The following is a 24,511-nucleotide window of genomic DNA, read 5'->3' on the forward strand; positions in this document are numbered from 1 at the left end:
CCCTTGCTGTCTCTGCCTGGCCAGTTCCCCTCTCTCCACTGGGATTCTCTGCCTCTAACCCTATTACAGGGGCTGAGTCACTGGCTTACTGGTGCTCTTCCATGCCGTCCCTAGGAGGGGTGCGTCACTTGAGTGAGTTGAGTCACTGACATGATCTTCCTGTCTGGGTTGGCGCCCCCCCTTGGGTTGTGCCGTGGCGGAGATCTTTGTGGTCTATACTCGGCCTTGTCTCAGGATGGTAAGTTGGTGGTTGAAAAGGGGGGCTGTGCTTTGGCAAAGTGGGTGGGGTTATATCCTGCGTGTTTGGCCCTGTCCGGGGGTATCATCGGTAGGGGCCACAGTGTCTCCTGACCCCTCCTGTCTCAGCCTCCAGTATTTATGCTGCAGTAGATTATGTGTCGGGGGGCTAGGGTCAGTCTGTTATATCTAGAGTACTTCTTCTGTCTTATCCAGTTTCCTGTGTGAACTTAAGTATGCTATCTCTAATTCTCTCTTTCACTCTCTCGGAGGACCAGAGGCCTAGGACCATGCCTCAGGACTACCTGGCATGATGTCTCCTTGCTGTCCCAAGTCCACCTGGCCGTGCTGCTGCTCCAGTTTCAACTGTTCTGCCTGCGGCTATGGTACCCTGACCTGTTCACCGGACGTGCTACCTGTCCCAGACCTGCTGTTTTCAACTCTCTAGAGACAGCAGGAGCGGTAGAGATACTCTTAATGATCGGCTATGAAAAGCCAACTGACATTTTCTCCTGAGGTGCTGACTTGCTGCACCCTCGACAACTACTGTGATAATTATTATTTGACCATGCTGGTCATTTATGAACATTTCAACATCTTGCCCATGTTCTGGTATAATCTCCACCTGGCACAGCCAGAAGAGGACTGGCCACCCCTCATAGCCTGGTTCCTCTCTAGGTTTCTTCCTAGGTTTTGGCCTTTCTAGGGAGTTTTTCCTAGCCACCGTGCTTCTACACCTGCATTGTTTGCTGTTTGGGGTTTTAGGCTGGGTTTCTGTACAGCACTTTGAGATATCAGCTGATGTAAGAAGGGCTATATAAATACATTTGATTTAAATTAGAGGTTGTAATGCAACAAAATAGGAAAAACGCCAAGGGGGATGAATACTTTTGCAAGGCACTGTATTTGAAAATATATGGCAAGACCTGAAAATGGTTGTCTAGCAATGATCAACAACCGGTTTGACAGAGCTTGAAGAATTTGGAAAACAATAATGGGCAAATGTTGTACAATACAGGTGTGGAAAAGCTCTTAGAGACTTCACCAGAAAGACTCCCAACTGTAATCACTCTACAAAGTATTGACTCAGGGGTGTGAATACTTATGCAAATGAGATATTTATGTATTTAATTTTCAATACATTTGGAAACATTTCTACAAATATGTTTTCACTTTGTCATTATGAGATATTGTGTGTAGATGGACAAGAGAAAAAATATTGAATATATTTTGAATTCAGGTTGTAACAACAAAATGTGGATTGGATCAAGTGGTATGAATACCTTCTGACTGCACGGTATATCCCCTCATTGAATAGCGTACAACTATCATGAATAGAAACTATGTGAACCCAACAACGTGACGAAAACGGATGTGAGATAGAAATAAAATAAGAAAATACAATAATCTAAATTAAATGTGCCATAGTTATTCAGTATATTTTTTTGTCGTGCTTATTAACTGTTTATAATGCTTCATATATTGATGTATTACACAGTAGCTCTACTATGGCATTTTACTCGCTTTGAGTCAAGCCGCATTTGCATTTTGTCTGTGCGATGAGCACCTGCATGTAACAAGTAACGCCATCACGGTAAAAACAGTGGGAGGAGAGAGGGCGCTAGAAAGAGAGAGAGATAGAGACGGGGTAGTACACGTACTGCAGGCGCTTTGAGTAGAATTTTATGCGAGAACGTCCGTCTGTAACGAACTGGAAAAGTGGGCTGAATTCTGAAAGGGAATTTTTGACAACCATAACAAGATGTGTAGACCTACTCCGTGCTGTATAGGGCAGGTGAGTAATAACTAATTGTGGTTATAACTGATATTATACTCGGGACGTTTATGGAAAAAATACCACCAGCGAACGTTATTGCTTTTTCTAACAAATTGAACTCCATAATGTATAGTAGCTTACGCTACATTTGATGTAAAATGTCGGAATTTAGTTAGCTAATTTTGTTTTTTTCTTGATTTCGTATTCAAGGTTTCAATTCATTTTTGTATTTTACGAAATGTGTGTGGCTTCCAACTGTTTGGCTAAACGCTAGCTGGCTAGTTACTGTAGCTAGCTATTCTTGCGGATGACCATCGAAGATAATCTAGCCTGCCACAGTTTCTCCCAAAAATGAGTAGTAGCGCGCGATGCAGCTACAAAGATGTTATGATTTGAATCGGACGCGAGCGAGTCTCTAACATTTGTGTAAACTGGCAACATTGTTGCTTGTGTTGTAGATGTCACTTCTACTGTAAACAATGTGTCATCGCACTGTTTAACTAACATGCGGTGACGGCGTGCGTGACACTAATTTGCCTTCAGTTCCTACATTTGCCGATCTGGTTACCTCTGCCAACATCCTTGCGGTTGTGCCCGGCTTGATCCAATTCATTTTTTGAAACTATCTCACAGTTTTCCAGTGACGTAATGCTGTGTTGTTCTAAAGGTTTTGGGCAAGTCGCTGTATTTCTTCTTTTCCAGTGAAATGATTTTGAGTTCGCATGACGAGCAGACATCTTAATCCAATAAACCGCACTTATTCGCTTAGTCTATTTGGGAATGATATGGTCAAGCCATTAGGTGATGAGAAGAGCTTCTCTGGCTGAAAAGACTATTATTATATATATTATATATATATATATATATATATATATATAGACTATATTATTATTATTATATATTAAAAGACCATGGGGCTAATTTAGGTAGAAATTACCATTGCAGCAGAAGTCAAAGCAACCAACCAAAGTCCATTAACACATCTAGTTTAATATAACTTCATATTGGTATGTGAGAAAACTGGTTCTTATTTAACACAGTGATACAGAGATCTTCAATGTCCCATTGAATAGGCCTTGTCTTTGGCATTGTTCCATAACTGCCTGCTAGTCTAACTAACCACACTGAATAGTTTCTCCTCCAGAGGAATTTAATTACAGGGACACGTCCCTCATCCAATGTATTCATGGGCCATCCCTTCAGTCCACTCAATGAAGAACGGAATCAAAGGAAATACGGGCTGGTGTGTGTGTGCATGTGTGCACATGCATGCGGTGTGTGTGGCTGATGTTAGCAAGAAATGAAGCACAAACACTTTAGTCAACATTGTCTTGCTACACAGGCCATGCGATAATCCTGTCTGTCACAGATCCCCATTAGCGTTGTCCCCATCAACATGTGTATGAGTGTGAGTGTATTTGTGTTTGTTTTGACTGTGTGTCTATGCCTGTGTGTCCATCTTATTTGTATGTGTGATCGGCGGGTGGTCTGTTCATTTCCTCTTTGGCTGAATGTGGGGGGCTGGCTGTTTGGATTAGATTAGTGACGGAGATAAACTGGCCAGAGCTGTGCAGAAGAGGGCCAGAAACAGTGGTGTAGATGGACAGGGAGGGAAGTAGTCCAGAGAGAATCAGGACCGGAGAGGTGACTCCGATAGACGTAGTTGTAACTCTGAGCTACGCTGGAAACAGAACAGGAGGGTGGCAAACACAGCAATGAGAGGTCAGGACACACTGTTGTCACACACCGACTCAGCATACACCTGCAGTAGTCTGGCGGACACACATGTGCACACACCTGCATCTGATTAAAATAAACATCCAGTCATCTGTCACTTCAGGCTTGCCACATGGCTCCACTCTACATCCAGACACTGGTCCCAGGTCAGCTGGATATTTCAGCCTGTAATAGTTGAGGTTAGCGCTGGGGCAGGGAGATCTGACACTGGAACAGTTTCAGAACGTTTCCCACTGAACCAACAAACATGGCTACGTAAACAAAGCCATTGTGTGTGTTTTTCAGTCTCTCCTCGCTCATAGACTATAGCTTCACATTTAGGAAACAACAGATGTAGTGATTATGGTGGTCTTCCTTTAAAACCCCTCTGGCTGTGAACACTGTCAGGCTTCCACAGGAGGAGGGAGACTTGAGCTAAACCCCTGATTAAAACCAGGATATTATGGCCTTTGATTGGCTTGGCTTCTTAGTAGATTACTATTTTACAACTTGATGTTAGATCAGTGTTTCCCAAACTTGGTCCTCGTGACCCCAAGGGGTGTTCGTCCTGTTTTTTGCTTGATGATGAGTTGATTAGTTGAATCAGTTGTGTAGTGCTAGGGCAAAAAACATAACGTGCACCCCTTGGGGAGTTTGGGAAACCCTGTGTTAGATGGTTGCTCATCCTGAAAGTAGTCTATGGGTCAAGAGAAACTGTAGGCCATGGTTAATTTTTCTTTAAACACCAACTACGAACTTCAGCTAACCTTAACCACCACAATTTAACCATCAATGAAACTGATGGGGACATGTGAGCATGTAAAAAAAAAAAAGTCTGAATCACTTGAAATCAATTCAAATCCTCTCCATATTTGATGTTACTTAAAGGTGATTTGGCCATAGAAAGCATGCTTACATTCCCCCATCACTTCCATTGATTATTAGCTTGTGGTGGCTATTTACTTATTATTGCTGGAGCCAAATCACAGAGAGAGAATCTGGCCACACATTTGAATTCAAGGGCAAAGAAGATAAAATAGCATGTAAAAAACATAGTGCTATCTATTTTAGATTCTGAACTCAATTTAAAATCACACATTAGGAATGTAGCCAAAATAGATTTTTACCACCTGAGGTACATTGCCAAGGTGGGCCGTTTCTCTCTTAGGCTGTGTTAAAGGAATTCTAAATTCCTCTGTATTGTTTCCCAATCAGAATTAATTACTCTGTCAATGCATTCTATGGGATTGTAAGACCCAATATTTTTACAAGAAATGGACAGAGCCCCGGTCTTAAAAGTCAGGTAACAGCGTTTAATTCAAGAGAGTACTACTACATACACATTTTTCCACAGGTTATAAACTGAAAATGACGTCAGCGTTTTCTAAATCTCTTCATGACACTGGTAGAGAGGCCCTATAGTTCTCTAGCCTTCCCTCCTCGCCTGAAGCCAAGGTCAGTCAGTATAAATCAGCATTCTAGACAGTCTGGAGATAGTTCATTCATTTGTACAAAGGAACAGACCGTCATTGTTACTAAACTCCTGACTATATTATATACAATTGGGAATGGAAGCAAGAGAGAATTCATATATGTACAGTACATAATAACATTTGGACTAGTCAGTCCTGATTGAAATGTATACATAATTAGTCATCATTGATAAAAATTCCCTTAACAGGCTGATACAGAGACTCATGCATGCTATTATTACAAGCAGGCTTGACTACTGTAATGCTCTCCTGTCTGGTCTTCCCAAGAAAGCCATTGGTCAACTGCAAAACATACAGAATGCTGCAGCGTGGGTACTGACCAAGACCAGACGGAGGGCACACATTACGCTGGTTTTAAGGCAGCCTTTAGTTACTATGCCCTAGCCTCTGGAATAGCCTGCCAGAGAACCTGAGGGGGGCTGAAACTGTGGACATATTGAAAGAGATCTTAAAACACACCTTTTTAATTGAGCTTTTCCTTAGGGTGCTTTTTGGTTGTTGTTCTTTAGTTTTTTTAATCCTCTTATGTTTGTTGTTGTAACGGCGTTTGTCGAAAGAGAGTCGGACCGAAATGCAGCGTGGTGGTTACTCATGTCTTTAATGAAACAAATGACGATACATGAAATAACGTAATAAATACAAAAACAACAAACGTAACGTGAAAACCTAATACGGCCTGTCTGGTGAAACTACACAGAGACAGGAACAATCACCCACGAAATACACAGTGAAACCCAGGCTACCTAAATACGGTTCCCTATCAGAGACAACAAGAATCACCTGACTCTGATTGAGAACCGCCTCAGGCAGCCAAGCCTAAACTAGACACACCCCTAATCAACCACAATCCCAATGCCTACAAAAACCCCAATACGACAACACAATAAACCCATGTCACACCCTAGCCTGAACAAATATATAACGAAAACACAAAATACAATGACCAAGGCGTGACAGTTGTGTAGTAAATATTTCATTGTTTTATTCATTTTTTCCTGTGAAGCACATTTTGTTCCATCCCATGTCTGAAATGTGCTGTATAAATAAAGCTTGATTTGATTTGATCAAGTTGTAAAATAGTGAACCACTCCTTTAACCGTCCTTATACCAGGTGCAACCATTAGAGGATTTGAATTCAGTTTGAAACTGAAATGTTTTACTGGCTACGATGAGGGTCACAAACAGAGCCCGGGGTTGTGGTTGGGAGTTTGGCTAGGGCTGTAGCTAGGCTAGCAGGCCTAGTGTAGTGTGTATGTTTATGTGTACACTCTTAGAAAAAAGGTGCTATCTAGAATCTGAAAGCGTTCTTCGGCTGTCCCCATAGGATAACCTTTTGAAGAACCCTTTTGGAATCCTTTTTTCTAAGAGTGTCGTCTAGATGTTGAGCATCTCTGTGTTGGTTGAGGTTCCATGTGTAGAGACGGTAGTATGATGAAACCCTGTGAAATGTCTGTCTGCTTGATGGTAATGGGTTCAGCCTAGCGACATCGAAAGACAGGGAGAGAGTGTAATCCACTGCTTCAGTCAGCAAACGAAAGGGGAAGGGGTATACCTAGTCAGTTGTACAACTGAATGCATGTGTTTGATAATTGATATCCAATATTGGATGAAAAAAATCTGCTACACATTTAAGTTTCCCATGTAACTACAGGTATTCCATTGTCTATAACACAATTATAAGCTAAATGCTTTATTTGTGTGTTTTTATTGGAGGCAAAGGTAAACATGGCTGTGTATAACAGAAGTGGCTATGTTCCATTACTGAGAGTACGATAATATATTGTATTGATCAGATAGCACTGTGTTATGGCTGCACTACATTCTTCCTCTGTGTACTACTGTCTGTCTGTATCACTGACTCTCTGGGTCTCTTTTTTATCTTTTTGTTCCATTTCCTCTGTTTGGGTCATGGATGCCTCTTGGGTTGCTCAACATTCCCCTGTTCTCTTTCTGTTTCTCTTCCTCTCGCTCCCTCTCTTTATTTAGCGTAGCCAATGCCAGGGGCTGTATTTACCCGATTAAGGTGTTGTTACTCAAATCAATCAAATCAAATGTTATTGGTCACATGCTTTGTAAACAACAGGTGTAGACTAACAGTGAAATGCTTACAATGCAGAGAGAAAGAAAATAAAGAAATAACATTTAATAATAAAAGTAATAATAAATATACAATTAATGAATAACGATAACTTGTCTATATACATGGGGTACCAGTATCGAGTGCAAGGGTACGAGGTAATTGGTAGATATGTACACTACCGTTCAAAAGTTTCGGGTCACTTAGAAATGTCCTTGTTTTTGAAGTATAAGCACATTTTTTGTCCATTAAAATAACATCAAATTGATCAGAAATACAGTGTAGACATTGTTAATGTTGTAAATACCTACAGTAGCTGGAAACGGCAGATCTTTAATGGAATATCTACATAAGCGTACAGAGGCCCATTATCAGCAACCATCACTCCTGTGTTCCAATGGCACGTTGTGTTAGCTAATCCAAGTTTATCATTTTAAAAGGCTAATTGATCATTAGAAAACCCTTTTGCAATTATGTTAGCCCAGCTGAAAACTGTTGGCTAAATATTACCCGCAAAACACCAGTCTCAACTCAACAGTGCAGAGGCGACTCTGGGATGCTGGCCTTCTAGGCATAGTTCCTCTGTCCAGTGTCTGTGTTCTTTTGCCCATCTTTATCTTTTATTTTTATTGGCCAGTCTGAGATAGGGCTTTTTCTTTGCAACTCTGCCTAGAAGGCCAGCATCCCAGAGTCGCCTCTTCACTGTTGATGTTGACTGCTGTTTTGCGGGTACTATTTAATGAAGCTGCCAGTTGAGGACTTGTGATGTGTCTGTTTCTCAAACTAGACACTAATGTACTTGTCCTCTTGCTCAGTTGTGCATCGGGGCCTCCCACTCCTTTTTCTATTCTGGTTAAAGACAGTTTGCGCTGTTCTGTGAAGGGAGTAGTGCACAGCGTTGTACGAGATCTTCAGTTTCTTGGCAATTTCTCGCATGAAATAGCCTTCATTTCTCAGAACAAGAATAGACTGACAAGTTTCAGAAGAAAGTTCTTTGTTTCTGGCCATTATGAGCCTGTAATCAAACCCACAAATGCTGACGCTCCAGATACTCAACTAGCCTACAGAAGACCTGTTTTATTGCTTCTTTAATCAGAACAACAATTTTCAGCTGTGCTAAAGTAATTGCAAAAGGGTTTTCAAATGATCAATTAGCCTTTTAAAATCATAAACTTGGATTAGGTAACACAACGTGCCATTGGAACACAGGAGTGATGGTTGCTGATAATGGGCCTCTGTAGATATTCCATTAAAAATCAGCCTTTCCAGCTACAATAGTCATTTACAATATTAACAATGTCTACACTGTATTTATGATCAATTTGATGTTATTTGAATGGACAAAAAATGTGTTTTTCTTTCAAAAACTTGGACATTTCTAAGTGACCCCGAACGTTTGAACGGTAGTGTACATATAACTAGGAATAAAGTGACTAGGCAACAAGATAGATAATGAACAGTAGCAGCAGCGTATGTGATGAATCAAAAAAGTTAGTGCAAAAAAAGGTTAATGCAGATAGTCCTAGTAGCTATTTGGTTAACAATGTATCTAACTATTTAACAGTCTTATGGCTTGGGAGTAGAAGCTGTACAAGGGCCTCTTGGTTCCGGACTTGGTGCATTGGTAAGGCTTGCTGTGCGGTCGCAGAGAGAACAGTCTTTGACAATTTTTAGGACCTTCCTTCCTCTCAAGTTTGTGTAGGAAACAGTGCAGTGATACATTTTTGCAGTGTGCATGCAACTGCCTAGCTATACAGACAACACAAAAGAGTTGCTGTCAATCAGGGAGAATGGGCACTAGGCTATCTCTACACTTTACCAACCCTAGCTTTGGCTCCTAACTCTGTAGGCCAATATGTGTGTTAGTGTGTGTGTGCCTCAGTCTTCTGTCTTTGTCTTCCTGGGTTTATATATGTTGCCGTACCTTCTGTTTCTCTCTGTGAACACAGAGCGTGTGTAACTTGAGAGGGAGGGAGAGGGTGTGTCTGGGGAATGGGTTCATTTCATCTCTCCGTCTTGTTGGCTGCAGAAGGGTACAGCAACATCCCTGAGTCAGCAGCATCACAATGACTCGTGTGTGTGTGTGTGTGTGTGTGTGTGTGTGTGTGTGTGTGTGTGTGTGTGTGTGTGTGTGTGTGTGTGTGTGTGTGTGTGTGTGTGTGTGTGTGTGTGTGTGTGTGTGGCTCCAACTGTCTGTTGCCTGCGTTCTGCCTATGTTGTTGTTCTCCGTCTGGGTTTGATCTATTTATGCAGTGTGTGTGTGTGTGTGTGTGTGGCCCAGGGTTTAAGGGATTTAGCTTTTAGTGGTTACCATTCTTATCCTCAAAGACACAACCCATTTTAACACTGATCATAGGACTGTTCTTATCTCCAATAGAGCCCCACAGTGGAGGTGTCATAATACCCATAAAACCTAGTAGTCAAACAGGGAAATGGTTCCAATCGTTTTTCCACCATTCATTTTTCCCATAGGTAATTTGAGATGCACTTAAAATAAGGGCTGTGTTTCTTGTAGGCTTAACTTGGTGTGATGTTTTGATAACCATGTAAATCTCTCCCAGACAAGGTGACTTTTATCAATGTATTTGGCTCAATTTACTCTCAGATTCGAAAATGCTAATTAGCATGAAAATATACGTCATGCAAGAGTACAAATCCCTGCAAACTCCTGCACATCATATCTAGATAGACGACACCTTTGCTAACAGGTATTGTGTCAATTTAAAACTTGCACAAGACAGTTCACAAAAATTTAAATTTAAAGAAAGTTAGCTAATTTATTCATTACTAAATTTAGCTAATGTTAGATAGTTAATCCAGAGATTCTTACCTTTGCCTCAATTTGTAAGTCAAGTCCACATTAGCAGCTAATTAGCATTCATTTTTTGTCAGGGGAAATACAGGCAAATATATTGATAAAAGTCACCTTGTCCTAGAGAGATTTACATGGTTCTCAAAATGTCACGCAGGGTAAACTTACATGACACACAGCCCTTATCTGAAGTGTTTCTAAAATGCCTTATGGGAAAAATTAATGGTGGAAAAACGATTGGAACTATAACCTTGTTTGACCGCTAGGTTTTACGAGTATTATGACTCATACTGTGATACTCTATAGTGGTAGCCTATCTCATAGTATTAGAGATATCCCCTGACCTGGGACCAGCTGTGGGCTTCACCAACTCCTGTCAACCTGCTGATCCATTCCTTTTCAATCCCTCAGTTTTTGACTAGCTAGCCCATTGTTTTCAATAAGTGGTTTGACTCTCTCAGTGTCTTTCTGGATGGGGATTTGTGTTCATTTCCTGATGGGAATCTGAAGCCAAACATCCTGTTATACTGTAGTTCTGAGACTGAGTGGCCCACTAGTGGTACACAGCGGAGCGTGAAAGATGGTGTGTTTGTGTCTGTGTGAGCACAACGGGTCTGTAGTTTTACCAAGTCTTTTAGACTGAGGAGGGGTTTTCCCCTTTCACCCTTAACCCCTGGGACAGCTGATGGACACGAGAGAGAACGAGATGAGGAGGAGAGAGAATAGAGAAAGAAAGGGGGAGGTCAAATAAAGGGAACAGGATGAGAGGGTGGTAGAGAGGGGGAGGAAGTGAGAGAGGGATAAGCATAACAGAAAGAACTAGAGGGAAAGAGTTCTCGATGCCCCCAGGGTCCAACGAAGGTTGAGTCACAGTGGGGGTTGGTGTGCTGTGAGTGGAAGGAAGGGGCAGGGAGGGTGGTTTTGTGCTTTTTATAATAGTAATAATAATAGTAGTAGATAATAGCAGAGAGCTGGTGGCCTTGCCATGTAATCCTAACCCTTTGTGGGAGTGGTGTGTGTGGTTGTGTGGGGGGTTGGAGGAGGGGTTGATGGCTACACATTTGGGGGTTAGTAGTTTGGCAGGCACGGTGTTAATATTGTTTGAAAGGGATCAGGGCAGACCACCTGTCGACAGTGGAGAGAGGGGAGGGTCAGAGTTGGTTGTCATGGCATCTCCATTGTCTCTGTGTGCATCGGAATGCCTCAGCACGGTAGCTAGCTATTCAGTTAGCCCCAGTTAGCTCCTCTTGCCCCCTTAGTGTGTGTCCACTGTGTTAGTGTTAGAGCGTTTACACACACTGGGTCTATTAGATTAGCTGAACGGCTAAATACACGCTCACTAAAGACAGCCAACACCCACACAACCATTTTCCTAATCCACTACTTGAGTGTTGCCTAATTCATTCCTATCAAAGAGAGGAACTAATCCCATTTAGGCCTGTGAAGTTTAGTAGAGGATATAGGCCTACTGCCCAGTCCCAAATCAACTCCCTACCTCTACCCCATACCCTGCACAGTACACACTCACCCCAGCCCATCCTCCCTGACACTTTTCCTACTCGCCCTACACTCCTGCATCTGAAAGGGAAAGGCAAAGGGAAAGTGGGATACCTAGTCAGCTGTACAACTGAATGCCTTCAACTGAAATGTGTCTTATGCATTTAACCCAACCGCTCTGAATCAGAGAGGTGCGGGGGGCTGCCTTAGATTGGTGGGTGTGCGAAATGTAGAATACAATTTAGGCTTACTAAAATAATGGCCTGTGTCTGTCAAACTATCAGCCTGTTCATTTGTAGTTTTTCCGCAGATTCTCCAATGCATTTTAAACCCACGCTGTTGACACTGATGCCTCCGAAGCCATCATTCTCCACACAGATGGACAGTTCTTCCAGAGAATCTGTCTTACTGCTCTCATAAGCAGAGGCATTGTCATCTATTTCTGAACTGGATAATTATACACCATACTTTAACCATCTAGTAGAACCCCACCCTTGCCATTCCATATCCATAAGATTCCCAGTGGCCCTAAATCATACAGAACACACAGCTGTGGTGAGGTTAGGGGGGTCTGAGTTGGCTTCAGTAAGGGGAACAAAAACAGGCTGCTGTCTCCTGCTCTCCTTCCCTCTCTGTGCATATACATCCTTTGGCCCCTCCCTTGCCTGTCCTCTCCTGTCCTGTCTCTCTATTATGATACAGTCTTAAAGTGGAACTGACAGTGTTTTAACTAGGTTACAGATCTGAACAAACAGACAATCATAATATCAGTAATAAATATTTAATCCCCATTTTATGCCACAAAACCAATTTTATTCGAGTTTTTAAAAATAGGTTCTATTTGGCAAAAAATATCTATGACATTGTTGGCAGAATAGATAAAGCAGTTCAATGCACAAATCATATAATTCACCAATAGATTTCTTGGTAGTCCAACAAATAGGTTGTAAATCAGGTTGTAAATTACAGCTGACCTGGACCCGGTTTCCCGATAGCGGTGGAATTTAGGCTTACGAGTGTTTTAACAATGCATCGTAAAATAACGTCTAAAGATGCCACACCCATTTCCTAAAACACCACATACTGCACTCGTCATACAGTGAGACTTTTAACTGTGTCATTACAGGAGCTGTCCCGTGCTGAAAAGGATTCCACAATATAGGCTAAAGAACCCGCTGTAGCTCTTAAATGATTTATGGCTACTCAAGGTCATCTTTAAAAATATATATATGTTTTACACAATAGTTTTCCTATCAAGAGAAGAAATGTTCTCTAGCCTATAATGTATTTAAATATTTGTATTATGTTTTATCATAATATTATGTATATTCTGCATTTCTTCAGTTTGTGTAAACTGTGAGCAAGATTGAATAAAGCCAAAGTCAAAATCGCTCATTCCCTCGTTCGCTATAGAAAATATCAACGTGATCTAAAAGAAGGATATGATGACAAAAAAGTTTTTGGAATCACTCAACAAATCATTGTAGCCTAATGGCAGGCAGGAATTGGGCTTCAAGTAGGCCTACAGATATTCTACAATTAAATAATGAAACAATAAAAATAATGAAACATGAAGTAGCAAGTTAAGCAACGTTGCCATAGACTTAATGTGTTGACCTTTAGGTTATTGCGTAGGTTACAGTGAAATGTGTGAGCTTTTAGATAATAGTAGCCAATAGGCCTAATGTACAGTTGAAGTCTGAAGATTACATACACTTAGGTTGGAGTCATTAAAACTCGTTTTTCAACCACTCCACAAATTTCTTGTTAACAAACTATAGTTCTGGCAAGTCGGTTAGGACATCTACTTTCTGCATGACACAGGTCATTTTTCCAAAAATTGTTTACAGATATATTATTTCACTTATAATTCACTGTATCACAATTCCAGTGGGTCAGAAGTTTAGATACACTAAGTTGACTGTGCCTTTAAATAGCTTGGAAAATTCAAGAAAGTTATATCATGGCTTTAGAAGCTTATGATAGGCTAATTGATATCATTTGACTCGGTTGTGCTCAGTGTACCGACGGATGTATTTCAAGGCCTACTTTCAGACTCAGTGCCTCTTTGCTTGACATCTTGGGAAAATCAAAAGAAATCAGCCAAGAAATCAGCCAAATAATTGTAGACCTCCACAAGTCTGGTTCATCCTTGGGAGCAATTTCCAAACGCCTGAAGGTGCCATGTTCATCTGTACAAACAATAGTACGCAAGTATAAACACCATGGGACCATGCAGCCATCATACCGCTCAGGAAGGAGACGCGTTCTGTCTCCTAGAGATGAGCGTACTTTTGTGCGAATAGTGCAAATCAATCCCAGATCAACTGCAAAGGACCTTGTGAAAATGCTGGAGGAAACAGGTACAAAAGTATCTATATCCACAGTAAAACGAGTCCAATATATACATAACCTGAAAGGCCACTCAGCAAGGAAGAACCACTGCTCCAAAACCGCCATAAAAAAAGCCAGACTACGGTTTGCAACTGCACATGGGGACAAAGATCGTACTTTTTGGAGAAATGTCCTCTGGTCTGATGAAACAAAATTAGAACTGTTTGGCCATAATGACAATCGTTATGTTTGGAGGAAAAAGGGGGAGGCTTGCAAGCCGAAGAACACCATCCCAACCGTGAAGCATGAGGGTGACAGCATCATGTTGTGGGGGTGTTTTACTGCAGGATGGACTGGTGCACTTCACAAAATAGATGGCATCATGAGGGAGGAAAATTATGTGGATATATTGAAGCAACTCTCAAGACATCAGTCAGGAAGTTAAAGCTCGGTCGCAAATGGGTCTTCCAAATGGACATTGACCCCAAGCATCCTTCCAAAGTTGTGGCAAAATGGCTTAAGGACAAGAAAGTCAAGGTGTTGGAGTGGACATCACAAAGCCCTGACCTCAATCCCATAGAACATTTGTGGGCAGAACTGAAAAATCATGTGCGAGCAAGGTGGCCTTACAAACCTGACTCAGTTACACCAGCTCTGTCAGGAGGAATGGGCCAAAATTCACCCAACTTATTGTGGGAAGCTTGTGGAAGGCTACCTGAAATGTTTGACCCAAGTTAAACAATTTGAAGGCAATGCTTTGAGTGTATGTAAACTTCTGACCCACTGGGAATGTGATGAAATATATAAATGCTGAAATAAATCATTCTCTTTACTATTATTCTGACATTTCACATTCTTAAAATAAAGTGGTGATCCTAACTGGCCTAAAACATTTCTACTAGGATTAAATGTCAGGAATTGTGAAAAACTGAGTTTAAATGTATTTGGCTAAGGTGTATGTAAACTTCCGACTTCAACTGTATATGAATATCGAAGGGGCTCAGATGCAGCCTCATGGCTTAATAGTAGGTAGGTCTATCGATTGCACATAAATGAAAGTGGTGTAAATATTTAGCCTAATATTCTAGCTATTATATAGTTTGGTTATCTCGGTATTCTTTTTTTAATGTATCCTTGCTTCGCTTGTTTAACATTACAAACTTTTTAGGCTATTTATATACACCTTTGAAGTTTTCAGCGGTCACAGAGAGACAGATACACATCTTCATTCTATGTTTAGCAGAGATTTTCTGCGTGTAAAGTGACGCGGGAGGGCGACGCACTTAGCTGTTCTACGAGTGGTCTGAAGCAGGTATTAGATTACAAGCGATTTCAGATGCTACGTTAGTAAAGGTTTTAGGAAACGGCTCGGAAATGTTAAGATCCTCTTACGAAGGTTCTAACGATGAACTTAGCCTTAAGATGCTTTTGGGAAAGTAGGCCTTTTGGAAACCAGGCCTTTGTACATTGTTTGCGGTCTCCAGCCATTCGGAATGCACAGTTTCAGTTTCAATTACTTTTTTGGACAACAACTGACAAATGTAGCAAACTAAGGCTGGGAATTTCAATACAATCAAACTAGCAAGGGCGATGATCACAAGTCAGTCATAACGTGGATAATAGACTAGCATATCTATTTATGTAGCTATTTATTTAGCAAGTTAAAAACGCATAGCCTAACGTTAGCTAGCGCTGGGAGGATGTCATGTCATTGGACGAGTGAGTGAGTGGCCAACTTTTTCTCCCCATATCATTTTTGGGTGGCTACAGCTAGAGATGCAGGTGTCATTTGGTTACTGTTATTCAGAGTTAGCATATCTCTTAGTAGTCAATCTAAATAAAACATTTTAGTATTTTTTCTTCTTCTCCCCAATATAGTGCTATCCAATTACGATATTGTCTCATCGCTGCAACTCCCCAACGGGCTCAGGAGTGGTCGAAGGTCGAGTTATGCGTCCTCCAAAACATGACCTGCCAAACCGCGCTTCTTAACACCCGCCCACTTAACCCGGAAGTCAGCTCGGTTCAACTGACTCCCGTGAGATTTACATATTTGAAGGAATCCATTCAGGTGTATTTTGTGGCTTTGGCGAATGCGTTCTAATTACCTAAAGTCTGTTGCTACTGCCTGTAAACACACAGTCCAGCTCAAAGTGAATGATGGCAGGCCCATGTGGAAATGGCTTATTTGTAGGCCTACTGTATCTCTGATTGGCTATGGCGCACCGGTCTGTGTAGAGTCCCGTCCTGGACAAGACTGAGATGGTTTTATTTGGTTTTATGTACTTCACTCTATTAAGTTTTCAAATTTAAAACCGCTTACCCACTCTATATTGCTATAGAATTTTCACAAATGCCTTACTCTATATCATTCCCAAACATTGTATGAAAATGGTGCTTGCTTGTCAGAAATGTTTTTTAAAAATTCTTCCTGGGGGTTTATATGAACAGATTTTAATAAGATTTAATGTTGCTAAAACACTGTTCAGTTCCATCATAGTCCGCAGATGCTAAGACGCAATAGTCCGGCATCCCATCGTAAAATAGCTACCCGGATTTGAGATCAATATCAGCGGGAGACCAGAGCCCGAACGCGCACCTCCCCCAAATTCCCATCCAACACGGTTCTGGTACTCATCCAATATTCATTTGAATGTGTTGACAGTTGGAGAAATTGCTTGAGCTGCACTGAGAATTCAAAAACTATGAAAGCCAATATTTAAGAACACAGCTGTGTGTACACGTACATGTTTTGGGCCATGATAAACACTTCAGATAGACAGGATTAAGGCCTACAGAGTTTGTGACATAGTATGTTATATGGCAGTAAAGCCTACCATCTGAGATGAGGTCTAAACTGTGTTCTAGGCCTGTGTCTGTTACGTAATCTGTGTATTATACAGTAACGGATGTAAAGCCAGATATGGTCTGAGCCAGTGCTTAACCCTAACCCTATGATACCACAGTAAAGTGTGCCTTTGATATTGTCTGTGTGTGGGTGTGTGCGCGCATCTCAGCGGGTGTGTGTTTGTAAGGTCTGATGTGTTCTGTTCCGGTGCTAATACCAGTACTCTGTGGTATGCTCCAGACCCGTGCTCCTCGAGCCTCTAAATCACATCACATTTTATTGGTCACATACACTTATTTAGCAGTTGTTATTGCAGGTGTACCAAAATTCTTGTGTTCTTAACTCCAACAGTGCAGTAGTATCTAACAATTCACAACAATACACACTACCAGCCAGGGATCTGGTCAAGCTCCTCTAACTCCTGTCAACCAGCCAAGACTCCTGAGATTCCTGCTCAACAACGTTTTGGCTGCATCAATGACTTTCCTTCTCTCTCTCTGTGCATTTTCCTGAGTTGTTAGCAGCAGTGACTGGCTTTAGTTTAGATCTTAAGGGGGCGGTTTGGTTTCCCAGACACAGATTAAGCCTAGTCCTGGACTAAAAAACACGCTCAATGAATAATCTTAAATCTCAATGGATAATCTTAAAATCTCAATGGATAATCTTAAAATCTCAATGGATAATCTTAAATCTCAATGGAGAATCATACATCTAAATGGAGAATCTCCTACTTGGAGAGGCATACTTTGTGTCCAGGAAACCGGCCCATAATGTTGTTTTAATGCCTATGTCTTCTCTTCTGTACTGGTATAGCTGGCGTGCTGCTGTGGCTCGGCAGCCTGCTCCTGTTGCTGTGGCTGCTGTCCTAAGATCAAGCAGTCCACATCAACACGCTTCATGTATGTCCTCTACTTCCTCCTGGTCACCATTGTCTGTGTCGTCATGATGTCACCTACTGTGGAACAGGAGATGAGGGACCATGTGAGTACACACACGTGCACATTTAGACACGTACACACATGTGTGCACACACACACACACACACACTCTTCTTTACATGCATCCACACACACACACACACACACACACACACACACACACACACACACACACACACACACACACACACACACACACACACACACACACACACACACACACACACACACACACACACACACACACACAAGGAACATGCACACACACGTACACACATGCTCACACACACATAGGGGCCTACATGTCTGGCCTTGTCTTATTTCCTGCCTTGATGTTGGTTAACACATGGAGATACAGTAGAGCTCTAGAATAGTTTTGGAAGCTTTAAACTCCACATAAACCCGGTAATAAAGCCTTCCCTGGCACAGCAGAGTGGAGCAGAGCTATGGAAAAGGCTGCTGGTGTCATTTCCTGGGTGTGTAATTGTATGGTAGTTAGGAGAGCCTAGTTTAGTACAGGGTGCCACAGGGGCTAACACAGACATTAACTACAGGTGGTGAGGGTAGGCAACAACACATCCGCCACGCTGACCCTCAACACGGGGGCTAACACAGACAGTAACTACAGGTGGTGAGGGTAGGCAACAACACATCCGCCACGCTGACCCTCAACACGGGGGCTAACACAGACAGTAACTACAGGTGGTGAGGGTAGGCAACAACACATCCGCCACGCTGACCCTCAACACGGGGGCTAACACAGACAGTAACTACAGGTGGTGAGGGTAGGCAACAACACATCCGCCACGCTGACCCTCAACACGGGGGCTAACACAGACAGTAACTACAGGTGGTGAGGGTAGGCAACAACACATCCGCCACGCTGACCCTCAACACGGGGGCCACTCAGGGGTGTGTGTTAGTCCCCTCCTGTACTCCCTTTTCACCCGCACACAACTCCAACACCATCATTAAGTTTGCCGACGACACAATGGTGGTAGGCCTGATCACCAACAACAACCTCTCCCTCAACGCTCTAGTCAGACAAAGGAGCTGATCGTGGACGACAGGAAACGGCGGGCCAAGAACACCCCCATTCACATTGACAGCGCTGTTTTACAGCTGCAGCATCGAGAACATCTTGACTGGCTCCATCACTGCTTGGTATGGCAACTGCAAGGCACTACAGAGCGTAGTGTGTAGGGCTGTTGCGGTGGCCGTATTACCACCACACTGGCAGTCATGAGTCATGACCGTAGTAAAATTCTACATGACCGTTGACTCAAGGTATTCTCCTCTTATGTACTCTGGACGTGTTAGTAGATCCCAACTCACTAATGATCATCAGGTTCTAATGGTCTGGTACTCAGGGGTCTATTGTTCCTCTAACCACTCTGACATGTGTTAGTAGAACCCAACTCACTAATGATCATCAGGTTCTAATGGTCTGGTACTCAGGGGTCTATTGTTCCTCGAACCACTCTGACATGTGTTAGTAGAACCCAACTCACTAATGATCATCAGGTTCTAATGGTCTGGTACTCAGGGGTCTATTGTTCCTCGAACCACTCTGACATGTGTTAGTAGAACCCAACTCACTAATGATCATCAGGTTCTAATGGCCTGGTACTCAGGGCTCTATTGTTCCTCTAACCACTCTGACATATGTTAGTAGAACCCAACTCACTAATGATCATCAGGTTCTAATGGCCTGGTACTCAGGGCTCTATTGTTCCTCTTACCACTCTTGACAGCAATGCAAATGCTATTGAAAATCACATCAAACACTTATCTTCAAAACAGTATGTGCTTTTATATCTCACCACACTGTGATTGATCAATTTGAACAGGCTGAAACTGAGTGGAAAACATGGTTGTTGTGGATGTTGTTTCAAAGCCTAACAATGAAATGGACAGCGCTTTCTATATGCATATTAGCGCTTATGCATACGCATATGAAGCCCGAAAAAAACCTTTAATTAAAATGATGATTGTGCCGTTATACAATACATAACCTACCACATAGTACACATGGCTGAAAGACATGCAAAAAAATACAGATTTAAGATACAGAATTGGTTGAGCTTATATTAAACAAATCCAGAGATGGCCTATAGTGAATCTGTATTTGATTTTGAATATCCTAGTAATAGGGAATTGTTTATATTTTCATAATGAATGGGCTGACACATTACTTTATGCTGCTATACGTAATATCTCACCACCTGGAGTTTCCATCTCCTCTCTCCTTCTTTCCTTTCACCAGCGCACAGAAAGAGGGGCTGTCAACAGTTAAATGAAATCTTTAGTTGTGAAAACATGTTACTATCGATGTTCATGAACAGATTTCACTTGGTTTCCCAAGTAAAGCACTGACTGGGTAGCTGCAGGAACAGGGTTGGAGAGCCCATGACATACAGAGTTTGGGCGGAATATCACCTGTTGCGTAGTGTAAGGAATATCACCTGTTGCGTAGTGTAAGGAATATCACCTGTTGCGTAGTGTAATAAACGGAGTAGCCTACCCAACATCAGTAAAACGACCTGGCAGGAAAGTGGCCTCCATTCGCAGTTGCAGTGCATAAAGATAACATGTATTTTCCCTCCTACCCCTGTTCCTGCCCATTTGATAAAATGGGCCATTCTAAATTGAAACTAATTTTACATATTAGTAAAGATAATATTAAATTGAGGATAGTTAGTCATGGTAACATCCACATTAATGTAGAAGTGTTTAGACATATATTATATTCTTATTTACAATAAAAGTGACTCCAAAATGACACAATACATTGTTCGCCATTCATTTCTATTGGGCACAAAATAGTCTGAAACACAACCAAAACAAACAGAACATGCATCCAACAAGTTAGTAGAGTCACAAGCTTGATGTCATCATTGGGTTCTAGGAATATGGGACCAAATACTCAACTTTTCACTACTTTGATACACATATAAGTGAATTTGTCCCAATACTTTTGGTACCCTGAAATGAAGGGACTATGTACAGAAAGTGCTATAATTTCTAAATGGTTCACCCGATGTGGATGAAAATACCCTCTAATAAAAGATGACAGTCTGCACTTTAAACTCACAGTCATTGTATCATTTCAATTCCAAAGTGTTGGAGCACAGAGCCAAAACAACAAAACATTTGTCACTGTATTTATCAGACTGTTAATGTCCAACTGGGCACACTGGTTGAATCAATGAAATGACTTGGAACTGACGTCTGTGCCCAGTGGGATGGCACTGACTGTGACTACTGTACCACTGAAAGAGCTGTCAAAGACTCTCCCTCTCTCTTTGTATAGAGCAGACTTCCTGCTGTTTAGCTCCATATGAAACAGACATTCTGTAAAAGGAACATCCAGGCACAAAATGGCTACCGTTCGAGACACACGATGAACACACACACACACACAGCGCAGTGGGCAGTTTAGAAGATGAGAGCGCGGTCATTGTGTATGTGTGTGAGAGAGCTTTGGTCTTTTGTCAGTAGATTTACAGCAGTGAGAGTCAGCGCTGTCCTTCTCCTAATCAAAGCTCTATCGACATGCTAATCAGCTTCTTCACAACACACAAAGACTACAAAAACAGCCTGTTATATTACTGCCAAGCCAACTGCTCTATATCCTACTATACTGTGTCTATATTGGCTGTGGTACTGAACTATGACAGCTCTGTCCAGTGACTGGCCGACTATACTACAGCCATGTTAGGGGTGTCCGAACTCAACCAATAATCTAGAAAGTGGAACAGTCAGGTGACGTAGACCAAAGGACATTTGAGATTTTTGTTAGTTTGTTTGGATAGAGCAGAACTTATGTACCAGGAAGCTACTACAATGCTACTACTGATGCAAGGCTCCAGGGCAGCTTTATAAAGGACATTCCAACACACAGCCAGTCTCTCACTGGTTTAAAACACCTTTAAATATAGACTCCCAGCGCCCATCGTTGAAGCAGCTGTCTTTATTTCCTATAGAAATGACTCAAGTGACTCTTGCTCGGTCTTTCCACTTTCTATAGGCATTCTCACTCCCTCCCTCTCTGCCCCTTTATATAGGCCTACATCTCTTCCCTACCCTTCTCTCTCTCTCTCTCTCTCTCTCTCTCTCTCTCTCTCTCTCTCTCTCTCTCTCTCTCTCTCTCTCTCTCTCTCTCTCTCTCTCTCTCTCTCTCTCTCTCTCTCCCCCCCTCTCTCTCTCTATACATCCCCCTCGCTCTCTCACACACTCTCTCTTACTCTCTTTCTGTCATTTGTTCTCTCTGCTGAAAGCAGGCTGGTAATTTATTCATCCCTGTCTTTGTTTGTTGTGGCCGACAGCCTCAGTAACAGGCTGAAGAGAAAGAGAAAGAGGGTTTGATGGAGAGAAAGAAATAGGGCTTGGTGGAGAGAAAGAGGGTTTGGTGTCGCTGCCTGTTCCTTTTGCAGCTTGTTTAGAAGCGTGACGCTCAGCATGGACCCTATTAACTCTACTCTGACTGAAGACTGTGGGCTCCTCTGTCCTCTGGGGAACACACACACATTCAGACATGCTGTGATTTGTGTGATCCATTCCTTTTTTAATTAGAATAATATTTGTTTCTCAATTTATTTTTCAAAAGGTTTCTTCCCACTCCAGATACAAACGTATACATACGAACAACAACTTACAGACACACATAAACAATGACTACATCTTATCTGCCCAGACCTCCCTACCTAGTGCCTGCATTTTTGTTTGCCACTTGTACCAATTTATTTTTCTTTACAAATCCATTCCGCCATAATAGTGATATTACCATACCTATAGTGTTAACATGGCTCCTTGTCTCTCTCCATCTCTGTGTCTCTCTGTCTATCTCTCTCTCCATCTCTCTGTCTCTGTCTCTGTCTCTGTCTATCTCTCTCTCTGTCTGTCTGTCTGTCTGTCTGTCTGTCTGTCTGTCTGTCTGTCTGTCTGTCTGTCTGTCTGTCTGTCTGTCTGTCTGTCTGTCTGTCTCTCTCTCTCTCTGTTTCTGTCTCTCTCTGTCTCTCTGTCTGTCTGTCTCTCTCTCTGTTTCTGTCTCTGTCTGTCTCTCTCTCTGTTTCTGTCTCTCTCTCTGTTTCTGTCTCTCTGTCTCTCTCTCTGTTTCTGTCTCTGTCTGTCTCTCTCTCTGTTTCTGTCTCTCTCTCTGTTTCTGTCTCTGTCTGTCTCTCTCTCTGTTTCTGTCTCTCTCTCTGTTTCTGTCTCTCTGTCTCTCTTTTTCTGTCGCTCTCTCTGTTTCTGTCTCTCTCTCTGTTTCTGTCTCTCTCTGTCTCTCTCTCTGTTTCTGTCTCTCTCTGTTTTTGTCTCTCTCTGTCTCTCTGTTTCTGTCTGTCTGTCTGTCTGTCTGTCTGTCTGTCTGTCTGTCTGTCTGTCTGTCTGTCTCTCTCTCTCTCTGTTTCTGTCTCTCTCTGTCTCCGTGTTTTAGATCCCGTTATACAGGGACCTGTGTGAGAAGCTGAATTCTGGTGAGAACTGCTCTACCTTGGTGGGTTACTCTGCTGTGTACAAGGTCTGCTTCGGCATGGCCTGCTTCTTCTTCTTCTTCTTTATATTCACCCTACGAGTCAACTCTGCCACGGGCTGCCGTGCCGCCATACACAACGGGTACGTGCACTGTCTACAGTATCGGTGTGTGTGTGTGTGTGAATCTGTTTATTAATCAGTGTGTGTGGTGATGTTTGTCTCTCTCTCTCTCTGACAGGTTTTGGTTCCTGAAGTTCATAGCCTTGTTGGCCTGCTGTGTTGGAGGATTCTTCCTGCCAGAGCAGGACATCTTTCTGGAAGGTATGGACCCTTATGTCCCTTTTACTATCCCTAGTCTTTATTCTCTCCATACAGTCCCTCCCTGAGAGGAGAGACACTACTCTGTCACACTGTGGTGTCTCACCTATACTCACCTGTAGAGGTCAGCTTGACTGTCTTTTTACATTTACATTTAAGTCATTTAGCAGACGCTCTTATCCAGAGCGACTTACAAATTGGTGCATTCACCTTATGACATCCAGTAGAACAGTCACTTTACAATAGTGCATCTAAATCTTAAAGGGGGGGGTGAGAAGGATTACTTATCCTATCCTAGGTATTCCTTAAAGAGGTGGGGTTTCAGGTGTCTCCGGAAGGTGGTGATTGACTCCGCTGTCCTGGCGTCGTGAGGGAGTTTGTTCCACCATTGGGGGGCCAGAGCAGCGAACAGTTTTGACTGGGCTGAGCGGGAACTGTACTTCCTCAGTGGTAGGGAGGCGAGCAGGCCAGAGGTGGATGAACGCAGTGCCCTTGTTTGGGTGTAGGGCCTGATCAGAGCCTGGAGGTACTGAGGTGCCGTTTTTAACCTCTCTAGGGTATGTGGGACGCTAGCGTCCCATCTGGCCAACATCCAGTGAGATTGCAGAGCGCCAAATTCAAATACAGAAATGCTCATTATAACAATTCAGAAAACCAAACATATGTTACATAGGTTTAAAGATGAACTTCTTGTTAATCCAACCACCGTGTCAGATTTATAAAATGCTTTTCGGCGAAAGCATCCCTAGCCCAGAACATACCTAGCTAGCCCAGAACATAGCCCATTTGACAAATTATTACAAACAGTAACCAACCAAGCAGAAGCATTACAAAAATCAGAAATAGAGATAAAATTAATCCCTTACCTTTGATGATCTTCATATGGTGGCACTCAGAATACATTCATTTACTCAATACATGTTCCTTTTGTTCGATAAAGTCTCTTTGCGTTTTGTTTGCGTGTTTTCTTCAGTAATCCACAGGCTCAA

At 42.3% G+C, this 24,511-nt stretch overlaps 1 protein-coding gene across 1 annotated transcript in view; it reads left to right on the top strand.

Moving 5' to 3' along the window:
• The first annotated feature begins 1,812 nt into the window (after window positions 1-1,812).
• LOC118357869 (serine incorporator 5-like) overlaps window positions 1,813-24,511 on the top strand; it is a 74,537-nt gene continuing 51,838 nt past the window's right edge. Inside the window, exons 1-4 of the mRNA XM_052478938.1 lie at window positions 1,813-2,032; window positions 17,605-17,772; window positions 23,167-23,345; window positions 23,443-23,525. Coding sequence (XP_052334898.1) covers window positions 2,000-2,032; window positions 17,605-17,772; window positions 23,167-23,345; window positions 23,443-23,525 — 463 coding nt within the window. The 5' untranslated portion in view covers window positions 1,813-1,999. The remainder of the gene's footprint in view (window positions 2,033-17,604; window positions 17,773-23,166; window positions 23,346-23,442; window positions 23,526-24,511) is intronic.

Source organism: Oncorhynchus keta, chromosome 25 (assembly GCF_023373465.1).
Source record: "Oncorhynchus keta strain PuntledgeMale-10-30-2019 chromosome 25, Oket_V2, whole genome shotgun sequence".
Taxonomy (NCBI): domain Eukaryota; kingdom Metazoa; phylum Chordata; class Actinopteri; order Salmoniformes; family Salmonidae; genus Oncorhynchus; species Oncorhynchus keta.